The 20,775-nt window shown below is 36.7% G+C and overlaps 1 protein-coding gene across 1 annotated transcript in view; it reads left to right on the forward strand.

Annotated features, from left to right (window-relative positions):
- OFD1 (OFD1 centriole and centriolar satellite protein) overlaps positions 1 to 20,775 on the forward strand; it is a 29,670-nt gene that overhangs the window by 5,861 nt on the left and 3,034 nt on the right. The window contains exons 8-19 of the mRNA XM_059839773.1: positions 1,257 to 1,430; positions 3,356 to 3,462; positions 4,347 to 4,466; positions 6,780 to 6,853; positions 7,517 to 7,608; positions 7,752 to 7,941; positions 8,569 to 8,699; positions 9,072 to 9,183; positions 10,629 to 11,249; positions 13,460 to 13,592; positions 16,386 to 16,486; positions 19,888 to 20,007. Of these exons, the coding sequence (XP_059695756.1) occupies positions 1,257 to 1,430; positions 3,356 to 3,462; positions 4,347 to 4,466; positions 6,780 to 6,853; positions 7,517 to 7,608; positions 7,752 to 7,941; positions 8,569 to 8,699; positions 9,072 to 9,183; positions 10,629 to 11,249; positions 13,460 to 13,592; positions 16,386 to 16,486; positions 19,888 to 20,007 (1,975 nt within the window). The remainder of the gene's footprint in view (positions 1 to 1,256; positions 1,431 to 3,355; positions 3,463 to 4,346; positions 4,467 to 6,779; positions 6,854 to 7,516; positions 7,609 to 7,751; positions 7,942 to 8,568; positions 8,700 to 9,071; positions 9,184 to 10,628; positions 11,250 to 13,459; positions 13,593 to 16,385; positions 16,487 to 19,887; positions 20,008 to 20,775) is intronic.

A 20,775-nucleotide genomic window follows, 5' to 3' on the forward strand; every position in this document is an offset into this window, starting at 1 on the left:
GGGATATAAAGATGATTATCTGATAAACAGAATTCTTCCACACACTTAAAGGCACTCAGTGTAGTCATCATTTATTTAGCCAGACAAGTAGAAAGATGGAGAGTTAAACCCCTCTTTTACCATCATTATTCATTTAGCCTTTATTCCCCTACTGGCTCTGTCTTTTTTAGTATGTAAAACGTATTAATTGGTGTGTTAAGTTTGTATCAGTTTAAGCAAACCAGTTGTAACAAAGGAGATGGGAATCTCTTCTAAATTCAATTAGCTTTACATTAATTCCTTAGCAACATGATGTGAATTACTGTAAGACATTTCTAATCAAATTTCTGTATATACAGGTGATGCTGTATTGTCTCACTATTTCTTTAGTTTTTCACAAAATTTGTGCCCACACACCTGAGTTGCTTGATCAGACATTCCTACTCTACCTTTAATCTTTAATCTCTACCATTAATCTTTAATCCTTTCTCACAATTTTTCTGTCATTCTCTTTTGATTCTTTTGCTTGGTTTTTCCTCACATTTTTTGTTGTGTATGCTTGCTTTCAATTTTTTGCCATATTTTTATTGTAATTCTTTATAATCACATTTGCTCTCACATATATTGTCCTTCACACGCTGTATGGAGTTATGTTCCCAATGATTCTTCTGTGCTGTTGCAAGATTTGTAGTTTCCTGTTTGTGGGCATTTACTTTTTTTCAGTTGTGCTTAGAAGTCAGTGAATTGGGACTTCTCTTTATGTAATCCTCTTTAGATGAAGTTACATGTTCTGCATTTTTTTACATTTCTGGCATTTCTTTTGTGTCTAGGTGAATTACTGTGGTTTCTGAGCAATTCTGGGTGTGGGTCTGTTTCTGCCATTTATTGGATCACTAGTCAGAAGTGGTTCTTTGGGAAAGGGACAAGAATAAAGACAGTGTTGGAAGAGGAGTGAAAGACTGTGGCCATTCCTTAATTCCAAGCAGAGTATCACTCCTGCAGTGCGTTTTTCTTCATAGGCTTCTGTTCTGCTCTGCTCTTGTCTAAAGCTGATTGTTTTGTGTAAGATCTGCTTTGGGATAAACACATGAAAACTATGTGAGAAGTGCAGATAGTATGTGCTGCTAAGATACTTCTATCATGGTAATTATTTATTATCAATTTTTCGTTTCCTAACACAAATTTCAAGGTGAAATTTAGAATTGTCTTAGGAGGAATTATCTTTTTTGATTTGAAGATGGCCCTATTTAACTCTCTCTTCCTCCTTTATGTAAAAGCTTCAACATTTTAAAGAAGTTGAAATAGCAAAGATTAAAATGGAGGAGAAAGTGCAAACCCAGAAAGAAATCTCTGAGCTGCGCCATGAGTTAGAGAGGACACATCAAGCAAAGTCTGAAGCCTTGATTTCTCGTGAAAAGAATGCTATTGAGAGGCTTCAAAAGCAACAAGAGGTGAAGTTCCAAATATCTTTTTCCTAATCTATTACAAAATGATTCAGTGAGTTGGTGAAACTGTTCTTTTATCTTTGGGAGATTTACCTTCAGATCTTACTTGGCTGATTAGGGAAAACTTAGAATTCACATTTGTTCTTATAAATAGGGGAATGCATTTAGCAACTGCAAGTATGAGTATGGTTAAACATCTAAGTAGAGATGGCTGGAAAAGGAACGGTTCTGCAAGCTGGGATCTAAGTGTAATAAATACTTTTAAATCTGTTTTAATAATTTTGCTGAATTCAGATCACTGGGGTTTTTTTTCACAGAAAGTTGAACGTAGCTTTTAGTTACACTCTTAAGTTCTTTTAGCTGCTCAGAAGACTCTAACCTAAATGGAATAAATAGCTCATATGGTACAGATATGCTGTTCCTGTTTGGTTTTATATATTGAATGTTATTCATAACCACCATCTTTACTGTAAGCTAGCATCTCATTTAATTTTTTTGAACACTTTTGTGTGTACTCTGTTAATTCTTTTTGTTTTGCCAGGGTAGTAACTGTTACTACAGCACACAGCAACTTGTGTGTGTTTCTCAACTGCTTATCCCAGTCTCAGGCTGTTACTTCTCAGTTTTTGAAAGAATAGTTTGTTTGCTCTTCTGTTGCCTGTTTGCCTTGCCACCTCCCTGCTATCTGCTGTAGAACTTCATATCCAAGTAATAGTCATCCACAAATGCTAAGTGTATTTTTGCTTTGGTGTGGTGATGTTATGGTTTTGTCTCTTTTTTTTTTCCCCTGAGAACATGTGGTATTGGTTAACAAAGTAGTTGTGCAGGTCTCTATATAAATTACTATAATATTAAGTATTTTATCACCATGACATGAATTTATTTCATGGTTATGTACTTGGAAGCTGACAAGAAAACATCTATGTTATGCTATCAGTCTTCTTCTGTGGGCATGAAATTAATTCAGTAATTAAAAAAACCCCTAGCAATGACCAGATCAATGTATCTGTCAAGTATTTTGTGTAAATATTTGATTTCTCTTGTCAGCTTCTGCACTCACTGAGAGCTTTGTTTCAATTACCTGGGGATTCTTTTAACAGAGCTCAGGTATCTTTACATTAAAGACGTCAGGTCACTTAACCCTTCACTGTAATGACTTTAGGTCTAGGAAATGTGGTTTTGAGAAACTGGTCTATTTTTTGTACCAGGAGCAGCAGCTAAATCTGTCAGCACTGTCAAATGCACATGGCTTTCAAAGTTGATATAAGTTTTGCCATCCGTATGGCAAAACCACAATTTTCTTCTTAGACTTTTTTTGGGTTTTTTGAGAGAAATAAAGTCTTTTATGCTTAAGGGCAAAAAAAGCCATTTTTATTAATATGAAGATATGTGGGTTTTGATGTTAATGTGTTCATCACTTGGAGAATCCCTTTTACAATTTTTTATGAGATCTGTAAATTAAGCTGCAAAAACTGAAAGGCTGTTGGTTTACTCAGTTTTAGTCTTAAGTCTTGTTTTATCAGTGTGTTTTGGTATTTGTTTCTTCAACTATTTTTGTTTGAAGAATATACAAAACCTGTTTATTAAAAAAAAGTCAAGTGTTTGAACGTGTTGATTCTGCAATTTTAAAAAAAAGATGCTTTCTTTTTCTTGAGTTTTAATCAGTGCTATTTCTTAAAGGAAGGATGATTATGGGTAGGCAGAAGTGACTCCATCTAAAACATTTTTACTCTGAATGAAAGTAGAAAGGGAATTTAAAAAAATACTTCAAATTGAATCCAGATGTTATTTCATGTATTGACTGTATAAATAGTATTTATAGGAGTAAGATCAGTCAGTCCTTGAAGAAGATCCTTTAAAGTTTGAGTGTGTTAGACAGTAAATGAAGTTTTACAGTGAAGTAAAACTAAGGATAATGTTTTGTGGTGCAGATAGAAGCAAAGGAAGTGTATGCTCAGAGACAAGGTCTGTTGAAAGATATTGAAGCCATAAGGACCAGGGAGGCAGAACTGAAGCAAAGGATGGAGGCATTTGAAATGTAAGTTGCTAAAAGATATGTACAATGCTAAATGATGCTTCTACAAAACTTGCCTCAAGATGTTTCTGCTTCTGTGATGTTGAAGTAGATTATATATTCCAGAATTTTACATTTTGAGCAGTATTGTATACTGTTTCTATTAGCAGGGATACCCCATACAAAAAGATGTTTCTGTTTTTTTTCTATTCCACCTCATCCAACCAAAACAGTTCAGCATTGCTTTGCAGGCAAGGAACCAGATGTTTACTTCAAGTGCTTAAATTAAAAAAAATCAAACCCCCAAACAACACAGTATATAACCCTAACACTCATAAGTTCTACACATGAATATTTTGCCTATTAGTCCTATGTTTTGGGGTTGATTTTTTAAAAGTTATGTGTTCTTAGCAAGATCCATTTTCTTTAGTAAAATAAAAAAAAAAGTAACTAATCCATTTTTGGCCAAACTTTCAATACTACTTAATGTTTGTACTTTGTCACCTGTTTTTCACAGTGAAATGAGTAGTATCCTGCTAACAAAAACTTGGGGTTTTTTATCAACCCAGCAGAGGGTGCTGATAGAATAGCATGCTCAGCTATCCTAGCTATTCAGCTCTTTCGCCTGAAGTGTGTTTGGTGTGGGAAACTGAGCCAGGGTTAACCTGGGATAGCTGCATAATTGATTGGTACTGAATTTTAAATAGGGCAATTTAGTTTTGTCACAGCACCACGTTCTTAATGAACTACAGTGACAGTCTGATGAGGATTTCAAATTGCAACAGTATTCTAAACAAGCACATTGCCCTTTGGTATCTATAAATGTTATTTTGAAAAAGAAACAGAATCCCAGACTAAAACTTTGACTTTATAACTGGTCATTGTCTGTATATTTCTGGATATTTCAGCACCCAGAAAGTTCAGGAGGAGAAAAATAAAGCTATAGAAGATGCACTTCGGCGTCGTGAGGTTGCTGTGAAGAACATAGAGGAGACATATGAACAAAAGCTGAAGACAGAGCTCTTAAAGTAAATTTTCTTTGTCTTTAATAGGACACATAATATTTCCTATGAAAACAGAATAATAAATTCTGTAGGATTTATTTTGAAAAGCATAGCAAAGCAAGGACTTTGAAAATGTGCATTTATGTTTTTGTTTTAGTGTTATTGAATCTTTTACATTACTGCTTAGCTATTTGCTAGTAAGTTTACTACAGAAAATAATTATCTTTTGGTTATAGGTTATATTGTTGCTGTAGTTTAAATTCTGTGTCAATATCTGGAAAAGAGATCTGACATTAGCTTGTATATTTAGACAGGAGGATCTGAAGCAGTATTAGTTATTTCCTTTGACCACAGTTAAAAGAAGTGAACATTTTATGAATGCAGAAGAGGCATGAAGGGGAAATCAGCATTAAACAGATGTTACAGGTTTCTTGGAAAAGGGGTGAGAGGCATACTAGTCCATTGTACAGACAGACTGGCTCTTACCTTTGCCCCTTCCCAGTTTTGAAGAGGGATTCTGTGATACAGATCTCTTTACCTTCTGTTTGAACCTGGTCTTAAGGAATTGGCAGTCATCTGTGGCTTCTTTTGGGGTGTTGCAGTTGGTATATCCTAACTTTACTATCATACTTCTTTGTAGTACCTTGGTCACTTGGTAATCATTACTTTTTGTTGCAAGCCAGTGAGCAATATTATCTGTGTTTTTAGGTCTTTATATTAAAGAGCAAAGATGTTGATAGTAGGTTTTGGTAAAAAATAATCCCTCGGCATTTGATGATTTTATTGAAGACCAGTGAAATGCAACTAATTGACTCACCTTACAGCTAGTTACAAATAGTGGTTGCAAAGTCTTTTCAGTACATAAGGAGAAGCAAAGCACTTTAAGGATAAACTGCTGCTTTGCTTATTTTATCAACATACAGAATATTTTAAGGCATGCTGCAGGTGCTCAGAAAGACAAAATCCATGTTCTTTTGTCCCAAATCATTGATGAAAAGTATTAAAGAACTACTGTTTCTTTTACAGAAGTAGTGATGCTTGCTAGCAAATCAATCTTTTTATTTTTGCAGTAAGCATTGAATCCCATTTTTGGGAGAAGGATCTGAGTGGTCTGGACCATTTGCAGAAATGCAGGAGGATGGATTTGGCTGTATCTGAAACAATTTATAATTACGTCCCAGTCATGTAGAATGCTGAGCTTTCTTAGCTCCTGTAAATTCCAGTTCAATGGAATGGCACTGTTGGATAACCACTGGGCTATGAATAATGGTGTACCTGGGAAGTGCTCAGAGTCTGGTTGGTGACTGGTGGTGTGCAGAGAATCCCTGGGGCCAGTTCTGGGGCCCTTGTTGTCCAGCACCTTCATCTGGATATGGGCACAGGGCATCCTCAGCTTTGAACATGAGGCTTGATTAAGAGGAATCATTTCCACAGTGAATGACAGAGTTTCAGTTCAGGCAGATTTTGACAAGGCTGGGAATTGTGCCAGTACAAATCTTAGGAATTTTAACAAGGAAAATGGCAAAGCTCAGTGCTTGGGGCAGAATAGCCCTAGGAGGTTGTATAAATGGGAAAAATAGTTGACTGAGGAGCTGCGTTTCTGAAGAGGAGGTGGATGAGTTACAGTGAATGCCAGGTTGATTATGAGCCAGCAGCATGCTCTGACAAATAAGGCAAAGCAGTATGATGGGTAAGATTAGAAGCAGCATGGCCAGCAGACTGAGGGAACTTACTGTCCCTTGAAAGGTATTGGGGAAAGCTATGCTGGGAGTGCCATGCCCAGGTTTGGGTTCCTCCGTTCAAAAAAGTCATGAAGAAACTGGAAAGGTCCTGGTAAAGTCTGCCAGGATAGTCCATTTGTATTGGACTCTCAAATGTGACCTCTGAGTTCATATGGAAGGGCTTGGAAGTTGTGGCTTGGGATATTTAGCTTGGACATAGGGAAAAAATCTACTGGGAGAGTAGTGCAGCATTGGTACAGATCATCCAGGGAGATGCTGAATATATGTCCTTTGAGGTTTTCAAGACTTGGCTAGGAAGAGCCACATCTGCCCTGCTGTACAGGTGGCAATAGTTTGCTTTTTGAGGAGGTGGTTGAATGAGATGATTGGCAGGACCCTTTCCAACCATTTTGGTGGCTCTGTGATAGTTAATTTTGTTAATCAATAACTGTGGGATTTTAGTTTAGTTTGGGAAAGAATGGAATTAACACAAATGCTGTGTACGTGCATCCTTTGGGAATATATGTATGCACACATACATAAAGGATGTACACACATCCTTTGGGAATGGATGCACACATATCCTTTGGGAATACATAATCCTTTTTGTTTCTAGATACCAGCTTGAATTAAAAGAAGAACACATAGCCAGAACCAATAAAGTTACTGAAGATGAGAAAAAAAATAAAGGTAACCATCTGTCTGAGATTGATAAAGTACCTGTTTATTTCTAGAGCTTTTACTGTCATATGCCAAACCACTACTGTTCCTGAGCAGTCCTGGTGTTCAGTGGTATAAGGGACAGAAGAGCCATCAGAACAGGTGACATTCACCAACAGTGGCAGTTCAGCAACTTGTTTCTGTTCAGAATGCAGTGGGAATCATAAACTGCTGCTTTGCACAGAGGCTGCAAAGCATTCTTGGTTTTCAGTGTCCCATTTCCTTTGGAAGTCCTACTGGCTCATTCAGGCTTTTTAACTGAACTCTGGTACTGTACCCTGGCACAGTTGCCAGTTTCTATATTTATTGTGCACAAAATGTTTAATTGGAGCTTGTGGAAGAGAGCAGAACAGATAACAGGGTTAGACTTTAAAGTCAGGGATGTGTAAAAAATTATGTATCACAGGCATATGAGTTTGATTTACTTAATTTTAATTGTGTTTATGCATGTGTATACATTTGTATATACAGCATGATTTAGTTAATTTTGAAGGCGTGTGTATGACAGTCATTTTTATGTCTTAAATTAAATTGAATTTTGGGTTTAGCAGCTTAAAACTGTTTTCTGCTGATACAGTTTTTTACTGTAATACTCTACTAATCTTAATTCAGCATTTGTAATCCTCCCTGCAGAGAAAGCTATGCTTTTGCAAGAAGAAGCCATTGCTGTTAATTCAAAAAAGGAGGAACTCAAGCAAGCTGTATCACGTGCCAAAGAGCTTGAGGTAATTGTAAATAGGAATTTAAAGAAGCCTGTATTCTAATTGGTGCAGTTCAGGTATGTTACAAAGTAAAAAAAAAGTGAAATAAAAATAATTGTTGAGTAGTACACCAGTTCATAAGCTTCTAAACTGTTCTTTGTCTGCAGCTGGACTTGGAGTCAGTGAAGGCCCAGGTTCTGTTGGTAAATAAACAGAATCATTTGTTGACAGAAAGACTGAAAGAGGTATCAGACTATCCTTTGCTAAAGGAGGAAAAAGTGGAGCTCCAAGTGCAGAATAAACTACTTAGGCAACAGTTGGACGAGACTCGGAGTGAGAATCAGCATCTTCGAGACAGTCAGTGTGAATGATTTAGTTATTTTCTTGTTTATGTTTCTCTACAAGTATTTGTTTAGAAGTAAATTTTCATTAAAATGCTTTCTTTGTATTATGTTTGCTAGTAGTTAGCATGAAGCCCAAGCTAGTGGTTGCATATAATTGAGCAGTCCTTGGCATAAGTTTATTTTCTTTTTTATGTCTGTATGGGGGAAATCCTGAATTAAGTGGTAGCTGTAGTTTGGAAGGATATCCCTTTCACCCTCTAAAAATAGCAGTGCAATATTCTAACCATTGCATGAGTATGGTTAATCATGGTAAAAGAACATGGCATTGTTGTTGAAGTGCTTGCTTGACTACAGTAATAAATACAAAGTATTTTTAATGTGCCTTTCAGATTACAGGAGAGTAGAGATGTGCAGTTATGTAAGAGAAGGATATGTATTTTTCTTCCAGTGTAGGATAGTCTGGGTCTAGTAAAGGACTACACCAACGAAAATTTTGGTCCTTTGTAAAAGTACTTATTCAGACAAAGCTTTGTTATGTTCCTAAAATCAAATCAGCTTTACATGTTCATGGGATATTGTGTAGCAAAGTGCACACTTGTTATTCTTTGTCTGAGTGTCCAGTGTTTCCCTTTTGGGGTAGAACTGTCCCAGCCCTCGGCGGAGTACCTGGCCTGCCAAGTGGAGCTGAGGAGAGTGGAGCACTCTATGAAGGTGGTGCTGGATGAATATGAAAGTCATAAGCATATGTTGGAAAAACAGCTACAAAGTGAGGTAAATTATTATTTCAAAATTATTTGAGTCTTTTCTTCTTCCCATCGTCTCTTTCACAATTGTCCATCTGCCTGTGCAGGTCATTTGGCATGCAGTTACAAGGATTGTTTGTACTGTGCTTATTTTTATGTATATAACTCTAAAGAAAACAAAATATCACCACACCAAAAAACTACCAAAAAATAAAACCAACCCAACATTACCAAGTCTTGCTGAGTCACCAAATTGTCAGTGCTGACTTTCAGTAGGATACTAGGTATATATGGTCTTACTGGACCTGAAAAACATTTAGAAACCAAGTATTCAGCCAGTTGAGATTATTCTTCTTCTTTGACTTATGCTGGTTTTTGTTTTTCTCTTGATTTCCTATAGATTGAGCGTTGTGCCCAGTTAAAGGCCCAGCTGTTAGACTCTGAAGCTACTGTCAGGAAGTTAAATATGCAGGTTGAAGAACTGAAACTGCAAGTGAAGCAAACACAGGCAGGTTTGTATCTTGCACCAGAGCAGTCCTTTATGAAGGACAAGTGAAGTTCCAGAAGCTTAAAAAATCTGCAGTTGTGTAGAACCAGCACATCATCAGGGAGCAGATTTTAAAGTTTAAAATCAAAATCTATTTATAGCCCCGTTTAAAAATGAGACTAATTTTAAACTCCTTTCAGAAAACAAACCTAGAAGAAGAAGAAAAATACTCCTCCCTGAGCATTTGCATTTTTTTATTGTCTGTTTTTCCTCAGTATAAGGCCATAAATGTTTGCTGATAACATAACATTTTCCAGCAGGCAATTTGTGTTTTAATGTGTTTTGATTCTTGAATGTTCATAATAAAAATAATCAATTTGAAATTTTATTTTGTACCTCAGAAATTTAAGTCTAACTCTTAAACAGATTGAGTCAAGTCTAACTTTTGCCTAACTTATGTGTAACTTTTAAGGGCATTAGAAGCAGGAGCACTTACATAAAGCAATTCAATCTGCTGAAGAAATGTTCTTTTAAGGATGCCTGTCAGTTTGTTAATATCAAGTATTATAAATAAAAGGGTTAGTATGTGTATTTAATGTAAAAATATGGAATGCAGCTCTGCAATGATTATACATTGCATACATGTTGTCTCATAGCTCAGTATATGCAATATTATACATTTCATACTATTCATTAGACTTACATGTACATTTATGATACACATACTGGTACCATTTAGAATTGGAAATTTGTTGAATGGAAATAGCAAATATATTTTTAATTAAATGACTGAAAGTACTGTAGGAACTTTCATTTTACATCAGAGTTAATGAAGTAATTGAAGAACCATTTGTGTAGAATAAAAACAAGGCTGTAAATTTGCTGAAAGATACAGCAGATTGGTCTTTTGGGCTCGTTTAGGCATGCAAGTGTATGAAAGCTGACCGCCCCAAACCAGTCAATTTAACTGACAATTTTAGAGTACTTTTAGTGAAAAAAAAAAATCAAAACAAAACATTTTCTATGTCCTGTGTTGTTTTTCTCCAAAATTATTTTTTTATTTAAATGAACGGAAACTGAAGACTTGTGGCATGCCCTGTGTTCCTTAGACTTTACCAGCATGATTAGATATAACATGTCCAAAGTGGTAATGTTTTCATGTTTATTTATTTACCTAAACATAATTTCAACAATAACATTGTGGAGTACATACTTAACAGTGATTTTACGTGGGAGAATTATATATTTAAAAAACAGCAGTGATAATTTGCAGCTTTGAAGCTGCATTAAAAATACATTTAAATCAATTTCAGTTAAACTATTAAATTCTCAAAATGTAAGCCAATTGCCTGGTAGAATAATTTTGATCAAATTGGAGCTTAAATGCCATGTTTTACTCTTTTTGCTTTGCTGTGGGGTCTCCCTCTCTCTCTTTAGTGTCACTCACTTCCTCTCGTTGCTGCCGTTTAGCTCTGGAGAATGAGGTGTATCGGAACCCAAAGCCGTCGCTCGTCGACCGCTCCGTCCTCGATTTCCTCGGAGACAGCAAGGGGGACAGGCTGGTGCCCCACGACCTTTACGTGGATGGCGCGTTCCCAAGGAAGCCACTCCTGCCCACTGTGGGGATGGCCAGCACCGTGCCAGGGCCTGGCTGTCACCTGCAGCTGCAGCCACGCGGCGCCTCCCCGGACTCTGACCTGGAGTGCATCGCGCAGGCCCGGGCCAGGGTGAAGGAGCTGGAAAAGGAGGCCGAGTACTTGGAAGAAGCCTACAGGAGTTACCAACACAGAGTCATGCTGAACGCAGCTGCAAGCAGAACACCAAGCAAGATGCAGCCTCCTTTAATTCTGCAGTGTCCTCTTAGTAGCAACCCTTTGACTACACAGCAGGAACTGCTAGAGCATAATCCCAGCTGCCTACATTCCCCTCTGGGCAGTCCAAGAGGTGAGGAACACATCAAAAGAACTGGGCAGGTCGATATCTTTAAAACTCCCTTCACGCCACCACGCAGAGGAGCATCTTCAAGGCGCCTTTCTTCCACTCCTGTTTCCAAACTGAAGAAAAACCTCAGTAACAAGAAGATTCCAGATGGTAAGTCTCAATTGTTAATGGGGTGCAGTCATGGATTTTACTTACTGTTCCTCTTGTGCTCTGGGAACAGAAAGATTTAGCAGTGTTAGTCATGGACTCATTATTTGCTAAGATGCAGGAGAAGTCAGGAGATGTGGTTTTGCAGGAGACAGAATATACCAGCTGCTTGGAGTTTTGCTTCTTCCTGGAAACAAGTACCCGAGAGGTGTGTTGAGGGAACGTAAACATGCTCTAGGGAGCTTTCAAGAGAAGAATATGCCATATAAATCCCTACAGGTGTAACTTTATGATATACAGAGTTTAAGTCAAAACTTGCTATTAAGTATAACTTTGAACATTAATTGTAGTTTCTTAACCCTCCTCTATTTCTAACCTTTCATTTAACTGTTGTAAAGTCTGTGGCAGATGATGTCTTTGGCTTCTCTTAAATCGAGCTTTCCAGTCTGAATGGTTCAGATTCCTTTTGTCTGTTCTTTTTGTGTGACATCTTTATAAAATACTCCTTAGCAATTGTAAGGAGGAAAGACCTAGTTTTGAAAAATTTTCATTTGCTATTAATATCACAGTTTCTAATAATTGCTTAGTCTTTTTTTTTAAGGACAGTACTCAAAAAAGCAAGCAAAATAGAAACAAAATGTGAAAAAAAAATCTGTTGTTTCAAAACTGCAGTACATCTGCTTCTTGAGTGACACAATTTTTTTCACCCTGCCTTGAAGTGGATTTAATACAATAAAAAAAAAAGAGACAGTAACAAAAAAAAGATAATGATCAGCTGCTCCATGATGGAAAGTTATAAATACAAGGGCAGCTTAGTTTGGAAGAAAGATGGCTGTAGGAAGTCTGGAAAACAATGAGCGATGTAAAAAGGGTCAACTGATTACTGTTTCACAGACCCCAGAATCCCTTGACATTGAAAGGAAATAAAATTAAAAGCTTTTTTATGAGTAAGTTGTGTAGTTCATTGCTTCTGTGAGATCAAGCATAGAGGCAGGAATACAACTTCTCTGTCAGGATGATCCAAAAAAGTATTGATTGGAGAAAGGTTGGGATGGGTGTATCCAGCAGCAAGATACAAGTATTCTCCTTTTCCAATTTTAGTTTAGTGTTCTTTGGTAATGAGCACTTTTAGAAACAGGTTACAAACACTGATTGATTGTGGCTGTCCTCTGTTTCTGCATGTAGAGTATCATACTCTTAGATGTTACTAAAAACATCTTTGAGACTTCAACTTCCAAAGCAATCTTTCATGTTGTAAGTTCTCTCTGTCAGCTTCTATATAAAATACCCACAGACTATTTGTTTAGCACTGCCCACAGACAAAATCTTTCATAATACTTGGGTTTTGTTGAAAAATTATGAAATGTTAAAACTGTAGTTGTGTGCATAACCTGAACAATCTGTCTTGTCTTTGTTCTTTTCGGATGCTAGTTACAGGATGGTAGATCTCTTTTTTTCCATTGGATCTGTTCTTTGCTTAATGCACAAATCTGACTGGTTCTGGAGAGGGGTAAGAATTGAATAACCAAGGAGTGAGTGCATTACCTGACTCAGGAGTTACAGAAATGGAGTGGTGTGGAGTGTAGGAAACCAGGCTGAAACTGGGTGATAGGATATTAAGGTTAGCTTCAATGCTGTTAGTGGGATTTGTCAGCTCCCACTCAGATTGCTTCCCCACTGAGATGTCACTTCTCTCTCATGAGTCTTTTGAGGAGTGCTTTTATACTGGTGTATATGTATTCTTTTCTGCTAGAGATGGCTGAAGCACCAGGTGTGGTTTTGCTAGAAAACTCTTAAAGTCATTCTGGAAGCCTCTGTGGAACTTTTTGGTGCTGTTGGAAATACCAGTCTGAACAACTCAGGGTAAATTTAAAGAGGTAGAAGATTACCATGCATGTGAGTCTGAGATTTGTTTTTTCCTTTAAGTGAGGTTAAGTGCAGCTCAGTTGTCAGCACCTGTCTCTACAGAATGAAAGGAAGAAGTAAGTTCCCTTCTAAAATACTTACAGTTGGCAGATCCAACAGCTGTTCTTCTGCATAATCTGCAAGTGGAAGGATTATGCAGTTTTTTATTTTCCTTTAAACTAGCTCATGCATTTGGCTGTTTTCCTTCCTAGGTCCATGCACAATGAACCATGTGTTGTACAATCAGCCTTGTCTGAGAAATAGTAGCACAAATAGCTAATACAAATTGTGGCATTTTTATTCTGCAGAGAGCATCAAGAGCTCATCCTTTACCTCTTCACAGCAGAGTGTTGACCAAGTTCTTTCTCCTATTTCAAAGCGATGTTTGCTTTCATCTTCTGAGTCTGTTCCTTCCTCACCATCCATGAGCCAGAAAATCAGGTAACATTGTTTACAAAGCAACATTTTTAACCTGCTTTTTAAAGAAACATTTATCTAATTGCTCACAGTGGTAGCTGCTTTTACAAATCAAGCAAGCCGTTGATTTTATAAGTGAAAACTTTTCTAAAGATGTATAAGGATTTCTATTTTAAATATCATGCCTCAAGTGGAACCTAGTTATAAAAAAAACGAAACACTTTGGTTTGCTCTGAGCAAAGCCATGTCTCTTTACTGTGTCTTAATTTTTCACATCTGTGACCTGACTGATGAGCTTTTGCTAATTGAAGCATTTGAATTTCTGCTTCCTGTTTGAGAATTTAAATCAAGGCAATCCTACATTCTCTCTTCATTCATTAACAAGCTGTAATCCTAAATTTATTACTTTTCTCTCTCTGAAGAGCGTGTTCACGTGCCTGTTTTCAAAGTAGGATTTTCCAGTGTCCTTTGCATGTGGGAATGGGATGGGTAGCACAACTCTTCTCTTTTCTTGTTGGTTTTTTTTTTTTAAGATCTTTTTAAGGTAAATTAATAACTTGACAAAATTAGGCTGCATTAAAATGGCTTCTCTTTCACCTCTGTATCTCCTATTTCCATGTCTGGAGTTCTTCTGTTCTTAATGGCCAGTGTTGCCTCCACTCTCCAAAGCTAAGAATCCTGAACATGTGTCTTCAGAAGCAGCTCTAGGATTTAACTTTTAATATTTTTTTTCCTCCGAAGAGACAACTGAATTGTCCTTAACCTGCTAGCCATCATTCCTGATTTTGTGGCTAAAGAAAGACGGCTTGTGCTGGGGCAGCTCTAGCAGGCATTTGTAGGCCTTTCTTATTTTGTTGTTATCAAGGCCTCAACATACATTTAATGCAGAGAGGGTTTCTATCTGGTTAGAATTTTGGGAGGGCTTTTATGTTTTTTGTCTTCAAAATGAGCTGTTGGGATATTTAGGGACTGTGAGGTTTCCTTTAATTATTCCCTTGAAGCTGTGTCTCCGTTCCCCACCCATTCACGTTTTCTGTGGTATGTCTCAGATTTCTTGTACTTCTCTGACAGACCTTAAAAAGTGGAGGTTGAATGTTAACCTGCATGTTAAGGTGATAGGGAAAAATGCTCTAATCCTGTGAGGGACTGTATTTCTTTGAAGGATTTTGTAGACTCCATCCTGATTGAAGAGTGAACAGTATGAGCAAGTTGTGTTGCAGAGGACAGACCTGGATCTGGGAAGGCAGCTATAGTTTGTTGTTGCTTTCTTGGGTTTCTTATGACAAAGCAAGGGTATAAAGTCCCAATAATTGTCTTGAACTTGCTGCTTTCCCAAGACTTTCTCAAAGGAAAAACATTCTTTTGTTGCGTATTTTCTAATTGCATGTGCCTTGGACTGTTTTCTGTTACATGAAATATTTGAAAAATGCATGTGTGGGCTTTTCCAGTTATTTACTCTTATTATTAGGCAAATGCCACATCACTGCTGTTTATTGTGGGATTAGTTTATGACCTGTAGATTTTAAGTGGCAATGGGAACTTCTTTGAAAAGGCAAGAAAAGTGAATATGATGCTGTAACATCCGTGACAAGCTGTTAGAAGTCAGAGCTCAGTCAATGGGGAAGAACAATGGCTTCTGCAGCTACAGGAGCTCCTTGTTTATTTATGTTCCAAGATATGAATGGTATGAAGGAAACTAGTAAACACAGACAGGAAGACTAAGTGATAAGGCAGATTATTACCTAATTGTTTGTTTGTTTGTTTGTTTAGGCCTGAAGAAACCAGTTGAGGGTTGTTGCTGAGACAGTGGGTTCTCTTTCTAGCAGTGTTGCAGGATGCAGTATTGAAGAAAGTGACATGTGTGTCCTTGAACTTCGCACCTTTGAGAATTATTTAGCCCTTAACCGTTTCTGTGAAGGAAAGACTCAAAACATGAAATAGATTTCCAAAACTTGAAATTTCATTTACTCTGTCCTATTTAATTTACAGGATATTTTTCCCCACTGACATCACTGAACTAGTCTTCTGGCAGTGTCTGTGCTCAGATTCACTTTTTTGCTTATGAACAAATCTCATTGTTGGGAGTATGTTTGGTATTGTTTGTATTGTTTGTTCTCTACTTTTGCACCTGTATCCCTTAGAAATTGTAAGCACAAACAGGCTGTGATGAAGAGCACCAGCTGGTGTGAAGTAAGCTCCTTTAGGAAGTACTGATGCTGAATTTCATTAGTGACCTGCACTCCTTTTGCTGTTCTAGTTCTGGTCAGAGTTTAGTAGCTGGGTCACGTGGGAGACATTGTTCTTTCACATTATCTTTGTGATGAGATAAATGGGGATTTAGAATGAGGGCACTAACCCCATTTTGATAGAACCCAGATTTTCACCCCTGCATCTCTTGTTTTGCCAGACATCTAATCCTAATACATTTCAAACACATCTGTTAAGATGACATCAAAATGGGAATTAAACTGTAACACAAAGCTTAAAAAGGCAAATTTCTTAGTTTCATTTGACTGTCACAATTAATTGTATTTCTCCTTTTTTACATTTTTTCTTACTCTTTTTATTTTGTTTTAATGTAATAAAATTATGTCATGTAAAGACCTTGCGGAAAGGCTGAAGGGGAATGCAGTGGACTTTTGGTAAAAGTTAGAGAAGTGGATTGAAATACCATAGATTTGAGTCAGAAAGTTTCATGGATTTTAGGTTTGGTTTAGTCCATTGCTTAGCATGTAAGTGAATTTCAGATGGCTATTTGCTTAGAAGTTCAGCATTTATATTTATTAACTTAGTTATATTCTTCCTTATTTTTTTCAGACTTCAGAGTCAACAAACAGATAAACAAGATCTCAGTGATATTCACAAACCAGAGAAACTAAGGTATGAGGATCTTGAAGAACACATTTCTACTCTTGAAGGTAAGTTTTAGTGCCTTTCAGACAGTTTGTTTAACACCTTAGGGCTTAACAGTTACAGGATAACTGTCTTCATAGTTTAAAGACCGTAGTTGGAGAGGAAAATTTCTGACTGATTTTGGAATTAGGGAAAACCAATGTTTCAGATGATGGGGTATTAAATTTCTTAATTCTTGCATCTTTAGGTAAGTGTATATAGTAATAAGCAGACATTGAGTGGGTTCTGAAATTTCTAACATAAATTTGTTCAGAAATCTTGCATAACCTTGCTCTGATTAATACTGTTGATCTGATGTTGCTTTGGAATGTTTTAAAATGGTGTAGAATTTTTTTTTAAACAGAAAAGTGTATTAGTATGTGAACTCAGTAGAGGCTTTATTATATTTGCTGCATAAATTAGAACCAGATTATAAGTCTAAAGGTAGGTTTCTGTAGCTATTGCACGCACTCTTGATTCTTCCTTCATTAACTGAGGCTTAAATAGTAATATGAATTAGAAGTTGCTTTAGGTTGCTTGTAAATGTGGGAAGAAAGAACTCTTGCAGTTAATCAAAAGAACTCTTATGCACTTAATCAGCATCTCTGAGTAGTTTTGGAACATGTGGTTCAGTTACTGAAACCTGAATTTTGCCCCCCTTTTTTTTTTCTCTGAGGTCAGTATTCCATTTATTTGCATTTCTTCTCTCTGTTGATTGCAGGCTATAAAATGTTTTCTTCTCTCTGCATGCTGCAGGGTTGGTTTTCAAAAATCTTTGATGTAACTAAGGTAGTGTAGAAAGAAGAGGGTAATCAAACTTTATGTCCTTTATAGCCATTTGTATATGGAGTGAGAAATAGAAGCAGTTACAGGCCTTACTTAGTTTTGAGTGACATCCTAATGCTGAACTTTAGCAGCCTTATCTCCCATGAAACTGTGGGTTTAGAGTAAATGAAGTTGTCAGTGAGGAAGACGTGAACAGCCAGCTAACCCTTCCTATTTCCAGATTTCATGAGGTCTGTAAAGACCTGAGGCTTGGTGGACATGTGGCATTGTGTGGTGTAACTGAATTCATAGGTGGTGAAGAGATTGTGCTTCTTGTCTGGCCGAGTTAGGGGTATTTTCTTTGAAACTAGTTATTCTATCTGGTCTGAATGTTTTCAGACTGGCTTATTTTTTTGGCTGTGGTTAGGTCATATGGAAGATGGAGTGGACCAGTGGACCCCTTGCTCACTCTCCTGACCCTGTGAGAATGTGCCTTTCAGTATTTTAAAAGCAAGCAACCAAAAAAGATGTTTGTTTAAATAGCAGATGTGCTGATAGTGTTTAGTGATAACTGGCAGAAGATAATGCCTCATCTGTGTGTTTCTCTGTGAAGCTTTACTCATTACTCAGCTGGTTTTATTTCTCTCATTTATTTCTTTTAAAAGCTTTAAATGCATTATTTGAATATGAACCAAGCCTGTAGCCACTAATTGTTTCTACTCATCTCACATTTTAATTAGACTTATATTTATTTGTTAAATTTTGTATGGGAGGCTTTTGGGAATACATTACATATTTCACTCTTATTTTATTCCATATGAGAACAGACTGGCATTTTCATGGCAATTAGGGCTGAGTAGATGCAGTGCCCAAGTAAGTAAGTAAGTAAGGTCAATTGTTGACCACCTCATCATTTAGTGATGCGTGGTGGTCAATAATTGTAAGAGTTCACATATGCTGATGATTTCTCAGTCAACAGTACCTTAGTTGGGTGAGCCTACCTCAACAATCTCAGTATATGGGAGGAAATCAGATTGGCTGAAAAGGAGAGGTGGTGGCTCAGGAGAAATTGTAGGGAGAGGTAGGTAAGAAAGTAAAATCTAAGAAGTAAGCACAGAAAAAGATAATAGTGAAGGATGAAGTTGATAACAGTAAAAAAAAAAAAAAAAAAATCAATGACTTAAAGGAGATACCAGAGAATATGGAAGTATTTTAGTCCTACTGTGAGTGAGTTCTAGAAAGAAAAGATCAGCAGATTATCTTGGCAGCAGCTGTTTCTGGGTGATGTGCTTGTGTAAAGGGAGTAATGCATCTCTTGCTGTCCACCCTTAAAGAGGGAGTGAAAGTGTACAGAGTTACCTTCTTTTTCCTCCTTTGCAGAGTAGTTAATTTAAGATGTTTTTTACTATTAGTGGTTCCGGTTTGGGTTTCTTTGTTTATGTTGTTAGCAGTCCTTTTCAACTTAGAAGTAATATTTACCAGGGACAAATTTATGAAAGGATTTTTTTAAATTTAAATACACCTAATGCTTATTGGTGCCTCATATGGAAATAATGTTATTGTTGATAGCTTTATAATTAAGAGAGAGCAACAAAACAGAACAGATTTTCTTTTGAGTGTGACAGCCCATTATTTTAGTCTTACAAAACACCCCATATATTTTCCTAGGTGAGGTTGGTAGGAATTCCTCTTGCTATGGTAAGAAGCTGAAAACATTCTCTTAAGTTAGAATGACAGCTTGACAGAAATTTTCTGTTATGCTTTCATCTATAGTTGCTTTAAAAGAGTTTTAATTTAAAGAAATTTAACCCATTCAGAGAGAGAGGCTGATCAGTTTGGTTGACTTGGGTTTTTTCATGTAAAATATTTCAGTTTTATTATTATGTGAAAAAGAAAAAAGTTTGAGACATTGCTAGTTTATGAAGGATGAAAATGGATGTTTTCTAAAGCTTTACCCAAAACCTAGAGATATACAGAGCATCTGTGCTATGTTACACAAAGTGCTTGGGAGAATAGTAATAGAGGTAATGGCCACATCTTGTTTTAGCTCTTTTTCTGTCTCCCATCAAGTGAGACAATAGCAGTCTGCATATTTGCAAATCACTAATTTAAAAACAGTTGAATCTCACAGCAGTGATCAAAGAGGAAGGACAGTAATTGTGTTTTTGTGAATTCAGAGCCAACCTTGCACAGGGGAAAAGATAGTATAATGTAGAATATCTGAGTTAGCAGCATCCATCCTGTGCACTGAAGGCAAAGACCCCATTGAAGAGTGTGTGACCAAATAGTTAAAGATTATTTTTATATGCATAAAAACTATGAGCTGGACTTGGATATACAATTTTTCTGTTACTTGTATCTTGATTTTGTAAAGAAATGAAAACATCTTGGGTTTCTGTTGTATATTTCTACAGTTTTGGCTTTATAAACAAATGTGTTCCAATAGCTAATTTCAAAACTAACAATTCTGTAATTAAGGAAGCAAGTACAGCCTATGATAATTCTTAATTCTCAGGGAGATGATCAAGTTGAAGGGAAAATGCTCAATTAGTGCAGATATTTTTGTGTTCTAATTTGGCCATTCCCACACTCTCTGTCCATTGCTGTGCTCCACTTTTGCAATTACAAAATAATGAAGCCATTGTTCAAATTTCTTCTCCAGATCAGGGGGACATACCAGAGGAGTGTGAAAGTGATGTCTTGCATCCATCTGGGGACATTGTAGATGGAAACTGTGTCACAGCCCCTGTGCCAGCAGCAGCCACTTCACTGCAGGACTTAAGTGAGTTCTCAGCTCAGACACAAAAAAAAGTACCCTTTTAAAATGGCAAATATGTAACACAGAAAGCCAAATATTTAAGAGTCTGTAGATATGTAGGCTGGTGTGGTTGAAAAATTTTCCAGAAAGTTCCATTTCTGTAATAAAGAGAAAGGAGTGTTTTCCTTTGCTTTTTTGTGTGAGGATGATGTTTTTCATCCTGGCTTTAGTTAAATTTGCTTTTAATTTAAACATTCTTGCCAGCCTTCCCACCCCCCATCCAGCCTCTTGTAAGATGATTATTTTTTCTTTAGGGTAATTATTAAATATAAATTCTGCTCTTGATAGGAATGAGACATTAAATGTTTTGAAGAATTTTATGTACTGCTTGTCTGGATTTTTTAAAATTTATTCTTGACTCTGTTGGTGAACCGCATTATCACAATGCAGTTTTAATTCTTTGGCTAGTTGAGAATAATATCTCATATATAGTCAGCATATGCTGCTTTTCTAATTGTTCAAGATGGAAACATTATGGTTCTTCTCATTTTAGAGAAGGGCTTTCTAGCTTCTCAGGATTCCCAGTCCTTAGTTTGTCCATCTCATTGCTATCCAATGCTGTTCTTTGTACACAGCTTTTAAATACATTGGTCATATCAGCAGCATGTCCTGCAATAATTTTACAAGGGATTTTAAATACTTTGCTTTGTAAGTATAAAGAATTGTATCCAACCACATTGCAGAGGGGGAAAGAATACAATAACTTGGACTTTGGAATAAAAAAGTTTTGTT

The sequence above is a fragment of the Haemorhous mexicanus genome, chromosome 2 (assembly GCF_027477595.1).
Source record: "Haemorhous mexicanus isolate bHaeMex1 chromosome 2, bHaeMex1.pri, whole genome shotgun sequence".
Taxonomy (NCBI): Eukaryota; Metazoa; Chordata; class Aves; order Passeriformes; family Fringillidae; genus Haemorhous; species Haemorhous mexicanus.